Source organism: Mytilus californianus, unplaced genomic scaffold, assembly GCF_021869535.1.
Source record: "Mytilus californianus isolate M0D057914Y unplaced genomic scaffold, xbMytCali1.0.p SCAF_6, whole genome shotgun sequence".
NCBI classification, from domain to species: domain Eukaryota; kingdom Metazoa; phylum Mollusca; class Bivalvia; order Mytilida; family Mytilidae; genus Mytilus; species Mytilus californianus.
Genome location: NW_026262712.1, coordinates 50911347 through 50937670, shown reverse-complemented (window position 1 = coordinate 50937670; position 26324 = coordinate 50911347). Strand labels below are relative to the sequence as shown.

The window sequence follows — 26324 nt, the reverse complement described above, 5'->3', positions numbered from 1 at the left end:
GACTACAAGTAAATTGTAGTGAACAGTAGTGAATTTGCCGAAGTCAACAGGAATGAAAATTGACTAAAAGACTGAACATTTCTTAATAATTTGTTGTTCAGACTTTTCAAATGTTGTTAAAATAAAAATGACCGTTTAAGACTAAAATACATTATCTATTGATCTGCAGGCAAAATTAAGGACAACTGATTGAGAAGGACGGAATGACAGACATGGGTTATACATTATATGCCAAGGCCACTTGGTGGCGGGTACATCAAAATTGATAGCCGAAAGAGAGCAAATGACTTAACTGAATAGCTCACGCTAGACATATAAACTACGTAACTGTGAGAAATGATATTATGGGCAAAACTATTGAAATTAAAATCGAAGATGAAAGTTGACACGGACTAACAATCTAGGCTACTTATTAGACTATGAATGCGTTTTAAACTACAAATAGAGAAAGGTTCCGGTAGCATTCATACTTTATTTAGTTAAGTGAATATTTAAATAATTTTAGGTCATGCTTTTCTCATACTATTTATGACGTCTTTACACTAAATCCGTTAGTTGTGTAATAATTGCTTTTTTGTAAAGTGGTATCGAATAGACTTTTAGTAACTGTGTGAACTCTTACTTCGGTACATTGTGTCTTGCCTTTATGTTAGTTGTGTTTAATGTTTTTGTGCATCATGCCGATCTGATGATAAAAGCTATTTCCAACCGATTTTTACAGTTCGTTCTTATGTTGTACTATTATGCCACTGTCCGAGGTTAGATGGGATTGGGTTGAGGTCTCACAAACATGTTTAACCCGCTACATTTTTTAAGTGCCCAAATTTAGGAGCCTGTAATTAAGTGTTTGTCGTCGGTTTTTGTCAGTCATTTGTTTTTCGTTGATTGTTTTGTCATAAATCAGGCCGTGTGTTTTCTCATTTGAATTGTTCCTCATTTTTTTTTCATTTCGTGGCCTTTTATATGGGTTTACTCATTGTTGAAGGCCGTACGTTGACCTATATATATTTACATCCACGTAATTAAGACTATTGTGGATAGCTGTCTCGTTGGCAATCATAGCGCCCACATCTCCTTCTCGTTGGCAATCATAGCGCCCACATCTCCTTATTCTTGTATTAAAGTTAGGATGTTTTTGGAATACATGCAGCCAAATGCTTTAGAAAATACATTTTTTAAGCGTAGTTCGCATTGTCCATATTTCAGTTCTCAGTGTTTTGTGCAGTTAACACTATCGTATATATATGTGATGAGTTGGGCTCTTTCTTTTCTTTTTGTTTTTTTTAAATCGTCTTGGAATTGCATGCATTTTTCGACATTTTGGTTTGCATTGAACACAGTTGTGTTGGTATATTTGTTGTATCTATTTTATATCTAAAAAAATAAAATTGGATGTACAAAGCAGTACACACCTCTTTATTAAAATTGATTTATTATATAATTACATGAAAATTTTCTGACAAAATAAGCGATAACACGAATGTAATTTTAGGAGACATAATATATCCCCGCATCTCCATTATTTTCGCAAATCAAAAGTTTATTCGTAATTTTGTCGTAATAAATTGCTCTTGGCCATTTGATACCTTCCGGTATAAAAGACTTGAAAGTTTTGCCGTCGGGTGAAATAATCAGAATGCGACCTGACTTTACACCCGCAATATAAAATTTGAGTTGTTATCGACGGCTACTCCGCCAATATACTTAATTTCGTCAACATTTTGCCATCTCCAATGGACTTTTCCATCCATGTCATAACATAATACTGTATCACTGCTATTATCTGTAATATAAATTTTGTTCTTGAATAAAGTGTGCTCCCATGGATCATTACTAGCAAATTTCAAAGTATGGACTTTTCCTGTATCCAGCGATCTCATTTCCAAACCTTCTTTCCCGCAACTGTATATCAGAGTATTTTCGAAACATGATATCCCACCACTGCATGGGTGTTTAGTTTCTATCACTTGGAATACCTTTTTGGTTTCAATGTTGAAGATTACAATTGATTTTGAACGATTCACTGGTGCTATAGCTACTGTCGTATCATTGATAACAGCAATACCATAAGGGTAAATTCCACCAATTTTGTCATGTTTAAAAACAAATATTTCGATGTCATGTTCGCCTAGCAAACTTAAACAACAATTGTTACTATTCAAGCTATCAAAATATGAAAATAGAAAATGTTTGTTTTGTAATACTTCACATCCCGTAACTGAACCAAAACTACTTTTACCTGGTCTAGGAACCACTATCTTCTTTTCAAGTACAAGATTCTTGTTTTCAACATGTTTGCTTGGTACTGCAACTATCTGTGCTTGATCTACTTTTGATTTCTCATGAAGAATTTTCGTCTTTTCATACGTATTTGAAACTTCTCCAAAAGACTGTAAGTTTTCCATGAAATTTCCAAGCTTGTCGTACTTAATAAATGAGATAACGTATCTATTCAAACTGTCATCTTTGCATAAAACTTAAACTTTCTTCTCAGTTTTATACAGTTCCCTGTCTATTTCTTTCGTGCTCAAGAAGGTCTGCAAATTTGAAGCATACTGCTTTATTGGATCTATATTTTCCATAAGGCTGTCTATTCGAGTGGATGATTTCTTCAACATGCTATAATAATTTCTCGATATCTTTTTGATGGCGATTTTCTTTGATGGACAGTATTTGCATTATTTGCTTCTCTAAGTTATCAAGATGCTGATTGATATCTATTCGCATTTTTCTGATTTGTTTCTCTATCGTCTAATGTTGAAGTTTGATTTCATCAAAGTTTTCTTCTTTTTCTGTAATGACTTCAGAAAAGAATTTCTTTAGATTATGAAGACGTACCTCAATAACAGCGAACGTGACTGATGATTTTGCGTCCTGGATGACATCATCAAGAGGTGGCAAATCGGGACATTTCTAATGATCTGTGTTGATGCATCGTTTGCAACAAGGATTCTCGTGACTACGACAGTAATTTTGGAAACGTGATCCATGTTTTGTACAGTGATGCTTGGTTTCTATTACAAAAGGCGGTAATTTCATATAATTTTCTACAGCTATGACTTGATGATCTTTGGTTGCCTTGGCAATTCCATGGTGGTTAATACATTCCAAACAATAGGCTTCTTCACATTCAGGACACCATTTGACTGCTTGTTTTGATATGGACTGCCCAACACAAACGTCACAGGGATCACTTACAGATGTAGCCATGTACCACGTTTTCCTGAAATTAAATAAAAATTGATATATTAGGGAAAATGTCACAAGTAAGTAAAACCAGTATAGTATAGTCTTTTACAATCGTTAATCGCAGTCCGTAAGGACAAAAAACAAAATACCGTCAGCACTTGATAGATATTTTTACCCTGGATTGATTGTCCTGCTCTATTCATTCAAAAGTATAATCGAACTGCAATGTGTTTCATCAAACCATACCATTCAACTGGTCAGAAATTTTACTTACCTGTTAGAGAAGGACCAAAGTCAGGTAATTATTAAGTGAAAAATGAAAGAATAGTTAAAAACCTTTATGGGATTTTTTTTTTATAAATTAAACAAATAAAAATAATCATTTTTTTTGCTTAACACAATTAACTTTGTTTGGATTATTTACAATTGAAATACGAAAAAAATATATGATTGTATAACTTTCTTGTCTTGATTTGTACAAAATGCACTTTGGACATTGTAAAAGATCACTTTTTTAGACCTTTATTATATTGACCCCAAGTCAGTAGTGATCTTTCTCTTCACATGGGCAAATTCAAACCAATTTTGGTAACTAAAACTACAATATAGTTTAGGGCTCTATAGATTGAACGAAAACCGAAGTTTTGAAAGCCAGATATTCATCGTATTATAAGCGAGTTGACTTCGTTGCAACTGGCTTCAGTGAACTATGCAATATAGAGGAACCATGAATTGTATGTCACAGTGAATGTTCATCTTCTTGAATATTACTAATTTAGAATAATACAAAGTAAAAAGGATTTTCTGTTAAAAAAAAGAACAATGTAGGTAGAACGATCCTATAACTTTAACCTTAAGTAGTTTACGCGTTCAATAAATATATACAATATATTATTTAACCAATTTGGGCCCATGGAGGGCATGCATTCAAACATAACAGTGTATCAATTTACGAATATGTACATATAGTAAATAACATGGAGATATGGAGAGAGAAAAATAGAACATAATTTCATTTCAACAACAAAGATTACAAATAACATCTGCTGTTTCTCTAATCGCAGTATGTAGCATATGCATGTATAAAACCTTTTTTTAAATGAATCCGAACTGAAATAATATTAAACGAAAATAAAATACTATAAGAAATTAAGAACAGTAAAGACGTCCAGTTGGTAGGGAAATACTGCAGGTGACTCTGCAGCAGAAAACACCGAGGGTCGGGGCTTTACTAGACAAAAAGCTTCGTAAATATGAGAACAGCATACATGCATTTGTGTGGTAAGGAGAGATTATAGGTGAATATACAGCACAAAACAGTTAAGTTTTAAAGGGTGCTTAACTTGACAAGCTGTCTGGTTATTATGTAAAAAGCTATATTTAATGAAGATTGGTTTAGATCTTCATTTGTATTAAATATAATTTCTGATTGGGTGGTTTTTGGGACGACAAAGTTTAAGAAGCGATATTATCGGAGGCATTTCTTTCCACCTCCTGCTTATAACAGACAGCTAGAGACTACATGTATATGGATATTCCACTTAAAGAAAAAAGTCGATATACGCAAGATAAATTAGCTGTTTTTGCACAAAGTAAAAGCCATATCAAATGCAATTTAAAAGACTTACTAGCATAAGAAACGTCATGAAACACGAAGAATTCATGAAATCCAATTGACATGCAGTACAATATATATGTATTCTTACGGGCCATACTTTTACCAAAATCAAGTTTGAATTGTTTTTACATTTAGCTGTATTCGTGTGTTAAACTTCGCGGTTATAATTCATACGAAACAGGGGCAATGAGGCATTCCCCATCCCCCTTTCAAATGAGGTAGATGGGCAAAATTATGTTATTGCCCCCTTTTTTGGCAAGAAAAAAATGAAAGAGGAGAATGTTTAGACTGTAGATTTGTTTTTGTTATGTCACCTTTAAAAGTTTGCACACAAAACACCAATTTGATCATAATTAATAAACTAATCATAGGTACCAGAATACAATTTTGTACGCTAGACATGCGTTTCGTCTACAAAAGATTCATTGGTGACGTTCGAATCAAAAAAGTTAAAAAGAACAAATAAAGTACGAAGTTGTTGAGCTTCGAGAACCCAAAGTTCCGGAAGGTTTTGTCTAATAAGTCATCTATTCCTGTGGTAGTAATATCTGCCACATGACGTTTATCAAGTTACAATCAATCAATCAATCAATCTCAAAATGTAATCATAGATTCTCAAAGTCAAATCGGTGACAAACAAGTAAGTTTTGTTAACATGAAGAAACTTGTCCAAGTCAGAGCTATGCCAACGTAGAAGATTTTATAGAAATTGAAATGCGCAATATACACATTTTGTTAACTGTTTCACAAGTATTCTTGTATAGTCTAATATACTGTTAGTAAAACAATCTTACCGATTAAATTCTAAATGTATAAAATGGTGTAAACAGCCATTAAGGCTACCACAAAGTTTAAAGGTCCCATGATCAATGTTTGTATTAACTATGTCAACGTATACAAAAGAACAAAAGGGGTCTTTGGTAGGGCATATTGTAACTGTATTTAACATTTTTTTAACTGATACAGTCTGCTGACATTATACCACAAAAACGCGGCCATGAAAAGCAGGAGAAAAAGTTGTTTTCTCTCTCGAATTGAGCCGATTAATAGAAAATGTCCTGTTAAGATTTTTATCGACAACTGGTAAGCAGATTCTTTTCCACAATTGTAGAAAAGATGTCATGCTTTTGAGTTATTGTTTTCTTGGATTTTATCTCCGGTATTTACGTATATACTCCACTTCTATTATTCATATTGTGGGTCTGACTTTCAATAATTCTTCATGCGATAAGATTTAGGGGAGAAACATATAAAATGAGTACTGTATGTCTCTGGTTTTAGCGGTTTTTTTTTTTATTAAAATAGTTGCAACGTACTGGAAATATTTTATTTTTTCTTTGCCGAGACGGATAGCGGCAATTTCAGTACAAAAGCTTATATTGTAATGACTATTTCACTGTAGTCCGAAATGCAAACAAAGAAAATGTGCTTCACCTTAGCTATATAAGTTACCAAGAAATTGTATAATTATACACTAAGATATACAATTATCTAATTGGTAATTTTTTTTATATTAAAATCATAATCGATTCAAACAAACATTTAAGACAACAAAAAAAAATTCTTACCCTTTTCGAATTTTCATGTGAAATATTGATTACCAACACACTTGGATTTCTGCTTGATGTAGAAATTGCATATTATTCTTATTTTTTTCACCTTTCTGATTATTCATTGAATAGTGCTGCGGAGTTGTCTCTCTTTGCATACGGAATTGACGATAGACGGAAACATAAGATGTGCTAGTTTCCAGTATTTATTTTCATAAACGGTTTGGTTGAACTTTCTCTAACTTTACAATGTTGGAAAGATAATATTTTTTTCCTTTAAAATGAACTATAAATGAAGATTTTAGCAAAACGAATAAATTACTTCTGGTTTACCTGTTTTAAAAGATATCCGAAATGATTGAAGTCGGACACTTGCTGGGAAACCTCCCTCTCAATTGATTGGAAGTTTTGTATGCATGCCAATACTAAATTTGACGTCATTGCCTGCTTTAAACATGTAAAAATACATGAAATAAGTCTGCTTTTACAGCGATTTTCTATTCTTATTTTTATTTTTTATTCAGCAAAAAAAAACCAATTATCTTTTTAGCATATGTATCTAACGGAATGATCCGCACAACTAACATTATTCCTCAGACAACTGTTTAAACAGAGAGGCGAATGTATGAATTTTTTCAATCTGGACTACCTACAATTACCATTAAAATGATCATTATTGATTTAAAAGTCTGTCAAATAATTCATCTATATAAAAGAATATACTTTTAAGATCTCCTCGTCTTACCTTTTCATTTGTTGATACGGACTGAAATTCTGATATATATATATGATATAGATATATCTTATTTTTGGAAATGAACACATAACAAAAAAGTTCATGTCTCAAGTAGAATATGTTATGTAATCCATATTTCATAATTCAATGATTTTAGTGAAAGTTTCTCTTCTATTAAAGGGTAAAGTGTTTGTAGGAGTACACATATCTATCTCTTCAACTACTAGGATCAACTCTTTTTCAGATACACATTTTTTGAAGTAGTGTTTTAACGATTTGGCGTAACTTTATGCAGACAACTACCTCCTATTTATTTATGTATAAAGTTACGAGACGGAGCATTAGCAAAAATTATCCCCAAAACTAAGCAAGAATATGTGAATAAAAAATAGCTTATGTTTTGTCATTGATAATTTATTAAAATGTTTAAATTCGAATTAAAAACCGTTCCAACATTGTTTCAAAAAATACAAATGTCAATATTTTAAACACGACGACGTACATTTGAATTTTGTTTAATAATTTTAGATGTAAAATTTTAGAACCACATTATTTGTATGAAAGTTTAAATTCGCTGATTCAGGCTAAAATTTACACCCAAAACCATTGCCCATTTGTGTACAATCCTACTACTTCAAGTTGCCACCAACAAGGATAAAAGGAGGGTGTTTTATGTGATCGACCTGTCGTCGTCTTTGTCTATAAAGTTGACAATTTGGTTTCCGCGCAATAGTTTTACTTCCTCTTTTAAATAGAGGAAGATTCCTTATTAAGCATAAAATTGAGAATGGAAATGAGGAATGTATCAAAGAGACAACAACCGGACCAAAGAGCAGCAAACAGCTGAAGGCTACCAATGGGTCTTCAACACAGCGAGAAAAGTCCACACCCGGAGGCGGGCTTCAGCTGGCCCCTAAACAAAATGTGTACTAGTTCAATGAAAATGGACGTCACACCAAACTCCAAAACAAATACATTAACTAAAATTCTACAATTCTAAAAAAACATACAAGACTAACAAAGGTCAGAGGCTCATCAGTCTGGACAGGCGCAAAAATGCGGCGGGGTTAAAAATGTTTTGTGAGATTTCAACCCCCCCCCCCCATACCTCTATCCAATGAAGAATAAACAAACACACAGCAATACGCACAGTAAAACTCAGTTTAAAGGAAGACCCAGTCTGATGTCAGAACATATAACAAAAGAGACTAAGCAAAATAACAATGATAAAAAAAATTAACAAGGGAATACTAGCAGTTACTGACATGCCAGCTCAAGACCTCAATCAAACTGATTGAAAGATTATGTCTTCATCATACACTATTTGTCGTTGGGAGTTTACGGCACGAACATTGAAGTCGAAAGTGATCTAATACATCTTCACTGAATATTTCACAATATCGTTTAGATGGATGTTCTGTTTTGTTTTGTTGTTGCTGTTTTGTTACAAGGAACTTTCAATGGTTCACGTGTCATGAAATAATGAAGCCACTTCAGATAACAGGGGTGCAAAAATATGATAACACATGTTTTTTGATTTGCGATATTGTACTTGATCGACAGAAAATATATCAAAAGTGAACTACCGAATTTGAATTATTAATGGGTTTGAATGTACATAAGCAACACGACTGGCGAACATGTGGAGTAGGATCTGCTTACCCTTCCGGAGCACCTAAGATCAGCTTAGATTTTGGTGGTGTTCGTGTTGCTCAGTCTTTAGTTTTCTATGTTGTGTTTTGTGTGCTCTTGTTTGTCTTTTTCTTTTTAGCCATGGAGTTGTCAGTTTATTTTCGACTTATGAGTTTGAATGTCCCTCTGGTATCTTTCGCATCTATTTTAGGATTGATTTATTGATTCCTTGTTGAGTGGAAAATTAGTCAGTCATATTCAGGAAAACAAATTAGCATCACATGTAGGAAAGTTTTCTAAAGGTTGAAGGACTTGTAGTGGATTTATTATGGAATATATAAATAAATGTTAAACTTAAAATTAGTAATTTGTTGAATTGAAATGGAAAAATGTTTTAGAAAAATATTTCTGAGACAAGACATTATAATGTACATGGAGGACATACACAACTTTTATTTCTATGCATTGACATTTCATCAGAACCTGCATGCATATTTTAAAATTTCCATATTGAAACTTTATTCCAGGACTTTAATTTCTTATTATGATTTCATTGATAGGGGATTGCTGCTTACAAAGAAGCCAATGTATAAAGGGCTATATCGATTAAGAGTTGGAAGAAATCTTGCACAAACTTTTTTTCATCATAATCTGTTATGGAATATTTGTGATAGATAACTAAGGACATGCAACCACTATCCTCTTTATCGCATTAATGACATCGTCGAATGCGACTTTTCACTAGATTTTTACTTAAAATCAGCAACACAACATAGTGGTGCTATGCGTTTTTCTTCGATATACCGGTATTGTTTCTGATTGCATTCTTTGTATTTTCTCCTTTTTAAAACGATAATCATTCATAAACTGCAGTATTTTCTTGTCAAATTTGATAAATGTTGACATCCTTCTATGTGCTTAATTGAGTTCTTGTTTCATCACGATACTTAATTTCTACCCTCTTGAAAAAAAATAAACTTCTCGATTTCTAATCAACGAACCAGTTTTCTTTGATAACACCATGTATGCACACGTACCTTATACATCAGTGTACCTTAAGAATTTAAACAAGTAAAATGTCCACTCATGCTTTCTCTGGTTTAAAATTTGATTTGTGAAACTGTATGCATGGTGACTGCATATTGTTTTCTTTGAAAATAACACTTTATAAATTCCCTGCGTTATATATACCCTCTTCAGGAAAGTGCAAACCCAAACATTTGAAATCCAGGCATGTTTAACTACATAGAAACGGTAGGAGCAATATAAATCATCAAAAGAGACCGACTAAGAATAAGCAAATTTATCTAAGGTCAAATTTTTCAGAGGGAGTTGGAACCATACTTTATTGATAATTTCTAAACTTATTAACCGGTAATATAAGAAACGTATATTATACATCATGTTATTCGAGATTTTTTGTGTCTCTTGGTTGATATCTCATTAGCCTATGTCCGTTCTTCCTTTTTGATACCTGATTTGTTTCCCAAAGATAACTTACTTCAGTTAATTGTAATACTTGTAATTACTTATTGCAAGATACGACGCGCATTCAAATAAATCTCGGCTGAGAGTTTTTTATATCCACTTTATCTTTTTCAAAACAAATTTTATGTCCTCTAGGTTAGCACATTCACGAAACTAGGAGTTTCCTTAGAATTCATAATTAACTCCAATACATTTATTTTGTACTTGATTTCTAAATCCAAAATACAAGAGATGCCAACCTTGCCCCGTCAAAGACAAGGATAAAGACAACTGCCAAATCTTAGGATTTCGAATGGTTTAAAGCAATATTTTTGTGACCAAGCTGTCATTTATTACAAGTATTAGAGAACTTTGGGTTATAGTTTATTAATTTTGCCGCCATTGTCTTGTTTTGTCTTGTGTGAAGATCCTGCCTTTCAAAGACACACATCTAGTTACAGAGTAGGATATGGTGTATTTAACACCCACTAAATGTTTATTACACTATTAAAATCTAAAACAAAAGATAATTTAGATTTTAAATATTCACGCCTTTGACTGAGTGGTTGCAAGCAATCCTTTCTTTTTATTCACCGGCAATGTTAATAATATTGTTAACGTCTAATGTGCAAAGCAAAGCAAAGTTTTCTACTTATGTATTCTACAAGATGAAGAAAATCTGTACATCCACATTTACATTGACAGTTACAGAGCAAGGCACTAGCATCCACTATAAGTTGTGTATTAATTTCTAGTTTTTCTAATGTTCTACATTTCGGACAGAGCTCGCTTTTATTGATAATATTTGAAAGTTCAAGCAGGTGATAGCTTCTAGCAGAAGCTAAAGCAGGACGGCAGGCTACTCAAAGAAAGTCATGACAAGTATAATTTTCATGTACCAAAAAGATTATCTACATCGGCAGGTAAAAATGCGGACAACTTTTTGAAAATGTCGGAATGACGGACATAGGTAACACTATATGTCACGGCCTTCTTGGTGGTGGAACATATAAATGGATAGAAGAATGATAGTAAATGACTAACATAGCTCACTCTAGACCTATTAAGCTTTGTAAACTAACAAGTTTGAGCAAATATATATTTCTGTATTAAAAAGGGTGTGAATAAAAAGTTTATAGATGTTATGCATATTAGTAGTTTGAATATATCGTATTGTCCGCGAGTCATTTGGACAAGTGTGGTGTTAGATATCTCATTCGCAATCATACCAAATCTCCTTATTCTTATACTTAATAACGGATCTTCTGCAAATAAAGGCACAAGGCAATAGAAATTACATGTTTTTTTAAGGAGGGTTCGTATTGTCAAAATATCAAGTACTGTGTAAATTTATACACGAACGTATGTGTATATATATATGACGAGTTGTGTTCAGATAAAATGCTGGCCAATTTTTCGGATCGTCATGGATTGCATTACTATTATCCTATTTTGTTTTCGACATTTTGTTTCTCATTGTAACACAGACGTTTTGTTTAATATTTTTATATTGTCTTTTTCCAATCTAAATCTAATGTTACATTCTGTGTGTGCGAAGAAATTTGAGTAACCTCTTTATCAGATTTGATTTATTCCATTAACAGTTTATTACATTAAAAATTCCTGAAATTATAAGCGATAACATGAGTAAGATTTTAGGTGACAGAATATATCCCTGCATCTCCCAAGTGCCCGCAAATGAGAAGCTTATTGGACCTTTTGTCATGATAAATTGTTCTTGGCTTTTCGATACCTTCCGGTTTAAAAGACTTGAATGATCTGCCGTCGGACGAAATAGTTGCAGCGTACTAGAATTTTTTTTTGTAGCGGCAATTTTCACTACAAAAGCTTTTATTGTAATGACTATTTCATTATAACTTAATGTGCAAAGCAAGAAAATTTGAATTTTTGGTATCACTTCAGCTATATTATTATACCAAGGAATTGTATAATCTTGGAATGTCCGTAGTCTAGTGGATAAGATTAATGACAAAAATATTTGTCGATTTATTAAATAATGATTTAAATATTCTACTTGAGACATGGAAAGGCGACACTGCAGAATTTAAAATTCCAGGGTTTAATTTTATCTCAAAATCCAGGAAAAAAAGAAAAAAGCAAAACGCCATAGTGGTGGTATCATCATTTACATTTTTGGAAGGGAATTGTACACTTAGAAAAATCAACTATTTCAAAAAATCGCATTTGGCTTAAACTAAATAGATTATTCTTTTGGTTCTCCCAAGATGTTTTTATGTGTGCGGTGTATATCCCACCTGTTTCATCGAGCCAATATGAATATGATTTGATATCACTAGAAGAAGAAATATGCTCCTTTTCGAATAAAGGTAAAATACTACTTATAGTAGATTTTAATGCAAGGACAGCAACAAATCCAAATTGAATTGAAGAAGACTCTCCTCGTCTTAACTTATTTGATGGTAAAAATATTTTACCAGATGAATACAAATCCGATAATCCTATTTTAAATTGGTACTTATATTTATTAGGTCTTTACACTTTTCTGTGGACAGACCTATTGTATTTGTTCTGATTATTATTAGGTCTTTCCACTTTTCCGTGGAAAGACCTATTGCTTTTGTTCTGATTATTTTTTTTCTTCCGCCAAATTTTGTTCCTTTGCAGTTTTGTTGTTTTGCAAGATGTCGCTTAGATATTTGGAATATGATATCGAACAGTTTATACGCATTTGAAACTGACACCGCGTAAAAAATACTTTTCCTTGTAAGAGTTATCTCCCAAAACACTGTTTTCCTTGTTATTTCTAAAACTTCCGAACCGTATAAGATTACGACAAATTTATTTGACCAAATTGTTAGTTATATCCTCAGGATGTTTTGATTAATTTTGACGGAAGATATCCGGAGACTACATATGAGAGTTATTTCCCCTTATGCATTCTATATAAGTGATACATATGAACTCATAAACCGTAAGGCGTATAAACCTAGAGTCGTTTTATTTGAGGTCCTTGGGTCCAACTTAAAAAATGAGGTCAAGGTCAAAGGTCAAGGTCATGTTCTAAATTTTGACATTCACTTCATGCTGCTTTTACTCAGAATAAAGTTAAGGGGTAAAACTAAAAAACAAAATTTGATCAAAATGTTAGTCGCGACATGATTTAACTGGAGAGTTTTTGTCGAAATGGTACGCGTCATTTTTGGGGGGTTCCATGCCACTGAAATGGAAAAATGAACAAATTAACTAATTATAGCTTCAAACTTTACAGCTATGATGATGCGTACATGCAATTTATCTTTGTTAATCATCCAAGGCCCACAACCACCCCTCTAGCCCCCTCCCCCCTTTTTTTTTGGAATTCCATTTCTATTTTATTATAAAAATGCTAATCCTTCTTTTTTATGAATAAATTTCTTTCTGAAATACAAATCCATTCCTGCAAAAATCTGCTCCAATTCATGTATTTCTGAAAATTAATCGATAAACGTTTTGTTAAAGTATTATAACACCAGCATTATTTTGTGTGCATGCTATGAATGACGACCAGTGGTCAGCGATTGGACAATAGTTTACCTGTAAAATAAATCGAGAAAATATATTTTTCGTTAGCAGTATAAATCACGTGCAGTCCGCTTGACGTTCCAATCTGGATTGAGAAATTAAAATCAAAGACGTAGAAATCGCTCCAAAGTTCGTAAATAGTAGTAAAATCCTAGATTCAAATTTCTAAACATGCATTAAAAAATAAAACTGTGTTCCCATAAATATGTGTACTAAAAAAGCATGCATAATCCGACATCAATGACCTGTAAATGAAAGAAGATTTAAATCCGTTTGCACACAATCTTTATACACAGGTCTGGTCTTGACGACAATCCCTCTGCAAACTAATTTTTGTGTGTATCAGCTTGGTGACGTTACAATCACACCATCTGCAGCCGCGTGCTACCTAAAATAAAATAGGGGTTTCCCCTTTTCGAAAAGAATTAAAATGTGCACGAAGATAAAAAAAAAAAAAAACAAAAGATCCATGCAGGTCAGGTCCGATTTCCTTGAAATACAAAACTGAATACAATGCACACACAATAAGATCAATAAGTAAATAAGACACAAATTCCGGAAAGTCCTATTAAAAAAGAGAACATTTATAAAGGAAGATGCAAGGATATTTTTTTTAGGTGTGTTTAAATCCTACAAATATTATAATTTGAATATAAACAAACATGTTACACGGACCAGTTTTCGCGTGTTCCTAGAGGCTAGGTTCCAAGTGTTCAAACACGGGAACAAGGCTCTCAACCCCTTTTTCGCGTGTTCCTAGAGGCTAGGTCCCAAGTGTTCAAACACGGGAACAAGGCTCTCAACCCCTTTTTCGCGTGTTCCTAGAGTCTAGGTCCCAAGTGTTTAAACACGGGAACAAGACTCTCAATTCCTTTTTCGCGTGTTCATAGAGGCTAGGTCTCAAGTGTTTGAACACGGAAACCAGACTATCAATTCCTTTTTCGCGTGTTCCTAGAGCTAGAGGCTAGGTCTCAAGTGTTTAAACACGGGAACTAGACTCTTAATTGCTTTTTCGTGTGTTCCTAGAGGCAAGGTCTCAAGTGTTTAAACACGGGAACTAGGCTCTCAATTCCTTTTTCGCTTGTTCCTAGTGGCTCGGTCCCATGTGTTTAATTAGTCAATAAAAAAAATCAATTAATCTGTCATGTTTCGGAAAGGAAAGACCGTAAACAATTGTTTTAAAAACAATTGATTTATATTTAGGTCTTTCCACTTTTCTGTGGAAAGACCTACTGTATTGGTTCTGATTATTATTTTTTTTTCTTCCGCCAAATTTTGTTCTCGCGTAAAATTTTTGTTTCGCAATATGTCGCTAAGATATTTCTTAAATAGTATCATACAGTTTATGCGCTTTTTATTTTCACCCATTCTAAGCCGAACACTTTTCTTTGTAAGAGTTATCTCCCTATTTACTGTTTATTAAGTGTGTACATCTCCTTCGTAACAATGTTGGCGGACATTTGTTTTACTCTTTTACAACATATTAGAGCAATGGAGTTGATTTATTATTAAATAAATAAATAAATTTTTAATAAATTTTGTATTTTATTTGATGAAAATGAAAACATTTGTCTATACCTACCTAGGATTTTGACACAAACATGTGAAACACCGCCACATTCTTTAAGTGCTTAAAATCAGGAGCCTGTAATTCAATGTGGTTGTCGTTGTTTTGTGTCCGTCATATTTGTTTATCGTTTATTGATTCGGCAGAAATGGGACCGTTGTTTTTCTCGTTTCAATTATTTCACACGTTGTCATGTCAGGGCATTTTAAAGTATGGGTTTTACACATTGCTGAGGTCTGTACGGTGAACTATATTTGCTTGCATTCACGTCACTTGGACTATTGTGGATAGTTGTCTCATTGGCAATCTTACCCCATCTCCTTATTCGTATACTTTTGTTAGAAGAATTCGTTTTGCCCCAAATATAAGTTTTCAGTATTGTGTGAATTGACACGAACGTATATGTTTGTGATGAGTAGTGAACTAGTCTGCCTTTTCTTTTTTTTTTATCGTCTTAGAATTGCATCATCTTTAGAAGTTTGGCGACGTTTTGGTTTCTTTGTAACAAAGTTGTTTTTGGTATATTTATTGTTTCTATTTTGTGTGTGATGCTACCTTTTGGATGTACGAAGCAGTAGTCACCTCTATATTATATTCTATATATTAAAGTATTACATGAACATTATTTGACAAAATAAACAATAACATGATGGTAACTTTAGTAGACGGAATACATCCCTCCATCTCCATTTTGTTCGCAAATCAGAAGTTTATTCGTCCTTTTATCATAAAACAGTGTTCTTGGCATTTTTATACCTTCTGGTTTAAAAGATTTGAATACTTTGCCGTCGGGTGAAATAATCGCAATGCGACCTGAGTTGACACCCGCAACATAAACATTTGAGTTGTTATCAACGGCAACTCCGCGCATTTTCTTAATTTCGTCACGATTTTGCCATCTCCAATGGACTTTTCCTTTCATGTCATAACAGGTTACCATGTCACTCGAGCTATCGGTACTATAAATTTTATTCTTGAATACAGTGACATACTCATTGGAAGTATAACTTCCAAATTTCAAAGGATAAACATTTCCTGTGTCCAATGATCTCATTTCTAAACCTCCTTCTCCACAACTGTAGATCAGAGTACTTTCGGAAAATGATATACCAAAGCAGCCGTATTTAGCGTCTATCACTTTGGAAACCTTTCTGGTTTCAATATTGAAGATAACAATTGATTTGGAAGACTTTGGTGTTGTTATCGCTACTGTTGTCTCATTGATTACAGCAATGTCACAAGGTGAAATTCCAATTTTGTCAGGTTTCAAATCAAATATTTTGCTGCCATTCTCGTCAAGCAAACTTAAACAACTATTGTTACTTAATAAGGTATCACAATAGGAAAATAGAAAGTTTTTGTTTTGAAATACTACAAATCCCGTTACTAAACCAAATTCACTTTTACCTGGTCTAGGAACCACTACCTTCTTTTCAAGTAACAGTTGCATACTGTCAACATGTTTGCATGGACCGCTTACTTTTTGTGCTTGATTCACTTTTGACTTCTCATGAATGATTTTCGTCTGTTTATATGTACTTGATATTTCTCCAAAAGATTCAAAGTCTCCAATGATATTTCCCAGTTTTTCGTCCATTACAAATGATATACTGGGTCTATCCAAACTGCCATCTTCGCATAAAACTTCAACTTCTTTTTCATTCTTGTATAACTCTCTGTCCACTTCTTCCGTGCTCAAGAAAGTCTGCAAATTAGAGGCATACTGCTTAATTGATATAATGGTTTCAAGTAGGCTCTCTATTCGAGTGTATTGTTCCTTTAACTGCGTTGACAATTTTTCGATATTTTTTTGATGGCGATCCTCTTGGTTGGACAGTTTGTGCACAATTTGCCTCTCTAAGAAATCGATACGCTGATTAATGTCCAGTCGTATTTTTCTGATTTGTTTCTCGATCGTCTTACGTTGAAGTTTTATTTCATTTAAGTTTCCTTCTTTTTCTTTAATCAGTTCAGAAAAGAATTTCTTCAGACTATAAAGACGTTCCTCAATATCTGCGAACGCGACTGATGATTTTGCGTCCTTGATGACATCATCAAGAGGTGGCAAATCGAAACATTTCTTATGATCTGTGTCGATGCATCGTTTGCAACAGGGACTCTCGTGACTACGACAGTAATTTTGGAAACGTGATCCATGTTTTTCACAATGATGCTTGGTTTCTAATACAAAAGACGGTAGTTTCAAGTAATTTTCTACAGCAATGACTTGATGATCTTTTGTTGCCTTGGCAATACCATGGTGTTTAATACATTCCGAACAATAGGCTTCTTCACATTCTGGACACCATTTGACAGCTTGTTTTGATATGGACTGCCCAGCACAAACGTCACAGGGAGCACTTGCAGATGTAGCCATGTGCCACGTTTTCCTGAAATTAAATAAAAAAATTGATATATTAGGGAAAATGTCACAAGTAAGTTAAACCAGTATAGTTTATTACAATCGTTAATCGCAGTCCGTAAGGGGAAAAAAATACCGTCATCACTTGATAGATATTTGTACCCTGGATTGATTGTGCTGCTCTATTCATTCAAAAGTATGATTGAACTGCAATGTGTTTCATCAAACCATACCATTCAACTGGTCAGAAATTTTCCTTACCTGGTAGAGAAGGACCACAGTCAAGTAATAATTCGAAGTGAAAAGATAAAGAATACTTAAAATACTTTATGAGATTTTATTTTATAAATTAAGCAAGTAAAAAAATATGAATCTGTTTTTTTCGACTTAAACAATTAACTTTGTTTGGATTATTTACAATTGAAATACGAACAAAACTGTATGAATATACAACTTTCTTGTCTTGATTTTGTATAAAATGCACTTTAGACATTGTAAAAGATAATTTTCCTAGACCTTTATTATATTGGACCAAGTCAGTATAGTGATTGTTCTCTTCCAATGGGCATAATAAAACCAAGTTTGGAAACTGAAACTAAAATATAGTTTATGGCTCAATGGATTTTCCGAAAACCGAAATTTTGAAAGTCAGACATTCAACATATTATAAGCGAGTTGATTTTGCTGCAATAGATACAGTGAACCATGCAATATATGAGAGGCGAAAGGTATCAGAGTGACATTCAAACACAAGAGTCGAAAATAAACTGACAACGCCATGGCTAAAAAAGAAAAGGACCAACTGACAAACAATAGTATACAAAACACAACATAGAAAACAAAAGGCTAAGCAACACGAACCCCATAATAACTGGGGGTGATCTCAGGTGCTCCGGAAGGGTAAACAACTCCTGCTCCACATGTGGCACCCGTCTAAATTATGAATTGTATGTCACAATGGATGTCTACATCTTCAATATTCCTAATCTTAAATGATAAAGAAATAAACAGATTTTTTTCTTTGAACAAAAGAAGCATAAAATGTAGGTTGATTGATCCTTAAACTTTAACCTAAAGTACTTGACGCGTTTGATAAATATATTATATCTTTATTTAAACAATTTGGGCCCGTGGAGGGCATGCATTTGTACATGTCAGTGAATCAATTACTGAATATTTACATAAAGTTAATAACATGGAGATATTGAGAGAAAGAGAGAAAAAAATAATTTCATTTCAGCTTAGACTTTATGTATACTATACCTTTTTTTTCACTCCGAAACATGGCATAGAAGCCGGCAGGGGGAAATGAGGTATTCCCCACCCCACCTTCAAAAATGGTAGAGTGGAAAACATTATGTTACTTCCCGTCTTTTTGGCAAGAAAGTAGAAACTGACTTACTTCTGGAATTTTACACGGTAGAAAAGTGTTTTGTTTTGTCACTTTTAAAAATTTGCACATAAAACATCAATACGATCATCTTAAATAATCTAATCATAGATACCAGGATTACAAGTTTTTCGTCTACAAAAGACTCATCAGTGACGCTCCAATCAAAACAGTAAAAAAGGACCCAATTCTGGAAGGTTTTGCCAAATACAGCTAAGTTATTTATTCCTGTGGTATTAATATTTGCCACATGACGTTAATCATGTAACAATCACTCAATCAATCTCAATAGGTATCATAGATTATCAAAGTCAAGTCGTTGTTGACAAAAAAAACAGTTTTGTTAACAGAAGAAACTTGTCCAAGTCAGAGTTTTGCCTCCGTAGAAGATTAAATATAAAATCAATTGTGGAATATACTTATTTTTTTAACAAGAATTTTTGCATAGTATAACATTCTGATAATAAAACAATCTTACCAATTAACCTCTAAATGTATAAGATGGTGTAAACAGCCAATAAGCTACGAGGAATTTAAACGGTCCCATGATCAATGTTTGTATTAACCATGTCAACGTATACAAAAGAATAAAAGAGGCCTTCGGTGGGGAATATTGTAGCCATATAGTCATAGATTCTTAATTCATGCAGCCATTATACCACGACTTAGGATGTTATTTTCTGATGTTTTAGTCTCGTTGAAATCTCGTTCGGGAATTATTTCCAAAACATGTGATACAAGTGGAAAATATTAATGAATTGAAAAATATTACAATCAAACTAAACTCTGTGAAATATTGTATACTTACAATAAGTAGTTTTTGAGAAATAAAATTTTAAAATTTTAAAACCAATTCGGTCAGTGTCATCAGACAAGATTGAAAAGAAATGGGTAATGGTACAAAGAAATTATTCTACTAAAATATGTACATCCCATTTCAATTTTTCTTTTAATAATTCTTAGTTTTTTTCTATCATTTATGACAGAGAATTTGAAATGATATGAACAAAATTTTATAACTTTCTAATATTAACACCCATGTATATTTTTTTTTAAGTTAAATTTATTCCGATTGGTCCACTCCATCTTAAGTGAAAGTCTGAAAAAAATTTAATTGTGAAACTGTGATTTTGTTCATGATAATAGCCCAAAATAGGTAAAAATTGATGAAAAATGGGAAACTCTGTAAAAAAGGGGTACTTTCAATTTGCCGTAGCATTAAAAAGAAAGGCACCACAATATGATGTTTTCTTCATCAATATGTTTTGGAGTTTAGTGTGGCGTCAATTTTCACTGAACTAATACACATTTTTAGGGCCTGCTGAAGCCCGCCTCTGGGTGCGGGATATTCTCGCTGTGTTGAAGACCCATTTGTGGTCTTCGGCTGTTTTCTGCTTTTGTTGGGTTGTTGTCTCTTTGACACATTCCCCATTTCCATTCTCGATTTAAAATTAAAAGAAAAGATGAGTAAAAAATGCTTCAACCAATTGAGGAGTATGATCATAATGCAGTCAGATAAAACGTAATATGATAAAAGACCAAGACGTCTTAAAATTGCAACGCGGTTGGTGAAGGAATCAAAGTTGAAGATATTGAAACTTTCACATTTCGAATTGTCAACATTCCATTTCCGAAAAGTAACATACCGGTACCTTCTGTCCCATCGTGTAGCGTATAGGGGCTGGCTCAAATAATACGTTTCACTCGCGCATGTTTACACTATATGGACTTAATTGACAATCACATTTGTGCTCCTGAGGAAAATAGACTAAAATCGACAACTGGTAATTAGATCCTTTTCCACAATTGTAGAATAGATGTCATGCTTTTGAGTTATTGTGTTGATGGATTTTATCTCCAGCATTTACGTATGTAATCCACATCTATTATTCATATTGTTGGTCTGACTTTAAATATTTCTTCATGCGATTGGTTTTAGGAGAAACATATATAAAATGGGTAGTATTTGTATCTCGGTTTTGCGGTTTTTTTTTTATTATAATAGTTGCAGCGTACTGGAAATTGTTCCTTTTTTTCTTTGCCGAGACGGGTAGCGGCAATTGCAGCACAAAAGCTTATATTGTAATGACTATTTCACTATAGTCCAAGATGCAAACAAGGAAACTTTGCATCTTTAGTATCACTTCAGCTATTTAAGTTACCAAGAAATTGTTTAATTGACTAAGATATGCAACTCATTAATTGGTATTTTTTTTTTATTTATATCATTATTGTTTCAAAGATACATTTAAAGTCATATGAAACAAGTGACTGGTGAAACATAATGTTAATCCAATTCTTGAACCAATGCATGGATATATCATAAACTTATTCTTCTGTGCACGATTTTATCATTTTTTACGTATCCATATCGTATTATTGTCAAAAAAAAATATTTCACTTGGTCAGTGTTGTTGTGAAAATATGGCAGCTAATTAATGGTCGTGTTTTGAAACCGAAGTTTACCGATTGTCACCTTTGTAAACAATCAACAAAGAAGCATGAATATTCAGGTAAGCACGTGTTTAACATGTACAATAAGATATATATATACAGTTTATTTGGATGACGGAGCGATGTTTACGTTTGTTGACTCTCTCTGCCAATTTGGTTTTCCCCTTCGCACTTGCGTATTGCCATCTCCGAAATTTTACGAGAAAGGTCATGCTGAGGTAACTGCATACGGAAGACATGTCGGCGAATTGTTGGCTGGAAGCTAACAATTAAAAGAAAGTAAATTTCTTCTAAATTTGGACAAATTAAAGAATTTTCTTCAAAAAAGATTATGTATATAAGTTTTATAATAAAAACTAGCCATTTAGTAATAAAAAACATATGTATCCTTTTTTTTTTAATTTGAAGTTTTATATAACTTTAAGACAGAAAAATCGTACTCTTTTTGAATTTTCATATGATATTTCTATTATCAACAAGCTTGTATTTCTGCTTGATGAAGACATGTTTGCACATTATTCCTTTTTTTAATGAATATCCCCATTGTACACCTTTCTGATCATTCATTGATAAGTGAGGCCGATTTGTCTCTCTTTAAACATGGGATTGACGATGGACTAAAAAAATAAGAGGTGATAGTTTCGAGTAAATTTTTTTCATAAACGGTTTTGTTTGAAGCTTCTCTAACTTTACACTGTTCGAGAGATCAATACTGTTTCTTTGAAATGAGCCATAAATGAATATGTCAGGCAAAACAAAAATAGATAAGTTCTTGTTTACGAGTTTTAAAAGATTTCCGAAATGTTCGAAGTCGGAAACTTGCTGGAAAACTGCCGCCTCAATTGACTGGAGACTTTGCGTGCATACCACCACTGAATATGACGTCATTGCCTGCTTTAAACATGTAAAATACATAAAATAAGCCTAGCGATACAGCGATTCTCAAGATTCATTTATTTAGCATAAAAAGCAATTATATCTTTTTAGCATGAGTATCTAACTGAATGATCCGCAACTGAAAAAAAACCCATCCTCAGACAACTGTTTTAATAAAGAGGCGAATGTATGACCCCAAAATAAGAATAAATTGATTAATTAAAACTATTATACTTTACGTTACGTAGATATATTCTCCCAATCCAGACTTTCTAGGTTTATCATTTAAAATATCAATATTGATTTAAAATTTTGTCAAATGATTTATCTCTAGAAAAGAATATATCTTTGAGATCTGCTCGTCTTACCTTTTCATTTGTTGATACTGACTGAAAACCTTGATCTGTTGAGAATTGTATATGATATGGATATTTTTTTTTGCAATAAACACATTACAAAAAAGTTCATATCTCAAGTAGAATAGGTCATGTAATCAATATTTCATGATTCAATGATTTTGATTATAGCTTCTCTTCTATTAAACGGTTAAGTTTTGTGTAGGAGTAAATATATTTATCTCTGTAACTTCAACTACTAGAATCAACTTTTTTCAGATATTCATTTTTTGAAGAAGTGTTTGACGATTTGTCGTAACTTCATGCAGACAACTGCCTCAAATTTATTTATGAATAAAGAAACGAGATGGAGTAATAGCACAAAAAATACCCCCATTATGAAGCAAGAATATTTCAATTCACTGTACCAAGTCAGGAATATGGCAGTTGTTATCAAATAGTCGGTTTCCAAAAATGTTGTCGTTTGTTTTCGAAGCAGTTCAGTGTTTCTGTTATTCCGCTGTTTTCATCGTATAGTTGATGTGTTTCCCTCGGTTTTGGTTTGTTACTCGGATTTATTTTCGCTTAATCGATATATGACTATTGAACAGCGGTATACTACTGTTGTACTTATCAATTCAAAAATAGTTTATGTATCGTAATTATCTTTCATTAAAAGTGTTTTAATGCGATTTCATAACCGTTCTGATATTGTTAAAAAATCAAATTTTAGTGGGTTTCGTTGGTTCATGTTTGTCTGGTTCATTTTTGTCAAGTTTGTTTTTCGTAATTTGTTATAAATTAGACCATTGGTTTTCTTATTTGGATTGTTTCACATTTTTCATGTCGGGGCCTTTTATAGCCGATTATACGGTACGATTTTTTTTCTCATTGTTAAAGGTCGTATGGTTGCCTATATTTCATTTTGACATCCACTTCATTTAAACTCTGGTGGAAAATTATGTCATTGGCAATCATACCAAACTCCCTCATTTTTATACAACTACTATTATGTTATATAATTCAGGATGTAAATTGGAAGAGCCACATCATCTCTCCTAAAGTCTGAATTCGCTGCAGTCAACACTGATGCAATAACACTGATAATACAATTTTATGGTTTGTGATATTGTACTCCATGGAATGGAAATATATTTAAAGTTGTTAGAATTGATATAGCTAGTGCTTATCAAGTTGAAAATGACTCAGCTATCACCATTTCCTCATCATCATGCACATGCGTGAATCTAACAGATATACAAATTTCTCTAATTCTTACTCGATTTATGCCTTCCATGATCTTTTGATTACTTTTATTTAATCAATGTGTGGCTCGTTTGATCTCAGTTCTTCGTTGGTCAAAATTCGATTATGACATCAAATATTCTTGCTTTTCTCTGAAATTCTTATTGTGACGTCATGAAAAAAAACCGACCATGCCTTGTGACGTCACGTAGAAAGAACACATCTTTTTGTAGGTCGTTTGGAAAGAAGGATAAATATTGTCTTTATATCGTTTAAAAATCATTAGAGAATCAGATTTCACCACCAAATCTCGTGCAATACGATATTTATACACTCTCGACAGTTAAATTTAAATATTTTAAACGCTCGGCGGACCTCGCGTTTTAAATTTGAAAATTTAACTGTCTCTAGTGGATAAATATTTTATCACACTCGATAGCAGTGGTAGAATCTATATTTATCTTTGTCATAAAAATGATTTTCTTCGTCAGAAATGAGAAACAAAAGAAATAAAATATAACAAGCCTGTTTACATAAGAATATTGCAATATGATGTTATAAAGTGGGTTAACGGGATGAAGGGTGGGATATTTAAAATGCCACTGGGAAAACTATGTTGAATACGAACGGACATTTTGATATTAACAGGCAATTTTCGCCTGACCCCTTAAAGAGTTGATAAAGCGATCATGAATAAATCACGTGAAAAGTCTCTCTTACTAACAAAAAGAATCTTGTTTATATATTTGACACTTAAATCATAGCATTTATGAGTCTTGTCTATTTTGTACAGCGTCCTGCGTGATATCATATATCAGATCAGCAGAAAAAGATCCGACAAAAAAATTCGGGAATTTTTTTCTATGAAGATATTGTTAAACCATCGGAATCCAGTTGGAATGAAAATAATATTTTAGTCACGAGAAAAAATCGTGTACTTCATGTGACGTCATATGCGTATATGACAGAAAACAACGATGTTGACGGACATTTGTTTTTACACTTTTACCACCTATTAGAGCAATGGAGTGGATTTGTTATGGAATATACAAATAAATATTTCATAAATTTTATAATTTTTTAAATAAAATGAAAACATTTGTCTACGCCAAAAAAAAAAAAAAAAAAAAATTCGTACAGACATCCGGCTGGGTTTTGAAAAACATCCCCATTCGTAAATTTTGGTGTATGCGAAAATCTCTAATCATTCATATATTTCCCAACTTTCATGACATCATATTTCAATGAGATGTTAACCACGTGGGATCCGTGATTCATATTCATATTTTGAAATTAATAGATCAGATCAGAGGTTTTACTGATATCTTAACAGAAAATGAAGACATATTCATTTCTACCCATTGATATATTAAAAACTACCTCCGTGAAATTGCTCCCCATCAATATATTTGACATCACAAAAAAGCGACCCATCCCCGTGAACAGCGGTTTTTCTGTGCATAACTTTGTATAGGAAGAGATTTGCATTTCCTATCATGAATCTATTGATAGACGATTACTGCTTACAACCAAGCTAATGAATATAGGGTTATTTATATAAAATTTGGCGTAATTTTACCGAAATTTATCGGACGTCGTCTTAGTCTGGTTGACTTTGTGTCATAAATTTCAGCAGCCATACTCCTGTTCTCTCTATCGCATTAATGACATCTCCGAATGCAAAACATAAACATCACTAGATTTTACTAGAAATAAACAACAACACGGCTGGCATTACTACTGCTGGAACTTCTTCCCTGTCGGAGCACTAAAGTTTAATCCTTGTACATGATGCCCCGTATGCAAAGTCGGAAATGTAGTGACAAAATATTGTCCCCCTTTTCAATATTTGTCCCGTTTTAGCAAGGACGCTATCAATTATAAATGCATTGGAAAAAGTTCTGGCAAATAGTAAAAATAGAAAAAAGTTGATATAAAACAAAACTTCCATTCAATGTTATCATTTTCCATCGTAAATAGCAAACGACGAGTACAGCAGGTTATAGGAGCTTGATCTAAAATTGGTTTAAAATGTTGTTATGCGAACATTCCTTGAGAACTAACTTCAATTTAGTTTCTCCGGGATGTATACCTCTCTAAAACATACTTATTATCCTTCTATATATGTAGCTAAATCAATTAAAGTTAGGAAAAAAATTCCAAAAGGAATCGATTGATATGCAGCAAAGATTAGCACTTTTGAAATAAAGCAAATTAAAACGGACCTTATCCCAATGTAAACATTGAATGTGAATAAATTGAAAAGACCACAAACACATGTAGAAAAATCGAAACGACCTTTCCTTAAAATGTATAAAAAGTAGTAAAATGATACTTACTTCATCAAAATATTTATCTTT

The 26324-nt window shown here is 32.9% G+C and overlaps 2 protein-coding genes across 2 annotated transcripts in view; one reads left to right on the top strand and one right to left on the bottom strand.

Moving 5' to 3' along the window:
- The window catches only part of LOC127705798 (uncharacterized), a 55465-nt gene that overhangs the window by 13184 nt on the left and 15957 nt on the right, over window positions 1-26324 (top strand). The window lies entirely within an intron of this gene.
- Window positions 15881-19592, bottom strand: LOC127704424 (uncharacterized). The gene is made up of 2 exons (XM_052208462.1): window positions 19533-19592; window positions 15881-17692 (listed from the first exon to the last, which is right to left on the bottom strand). Exon 2 carries the CDS (start codon window positions 17677-17679, stop codon window positions 15961-15963), a length of 1719 nt encoding a protein of 572 aa, XP_052064422.1. The 5' UTR covers window positions 17680-17692; window positions 19533-19592; the 3' UTR covers window positions 15881-15960.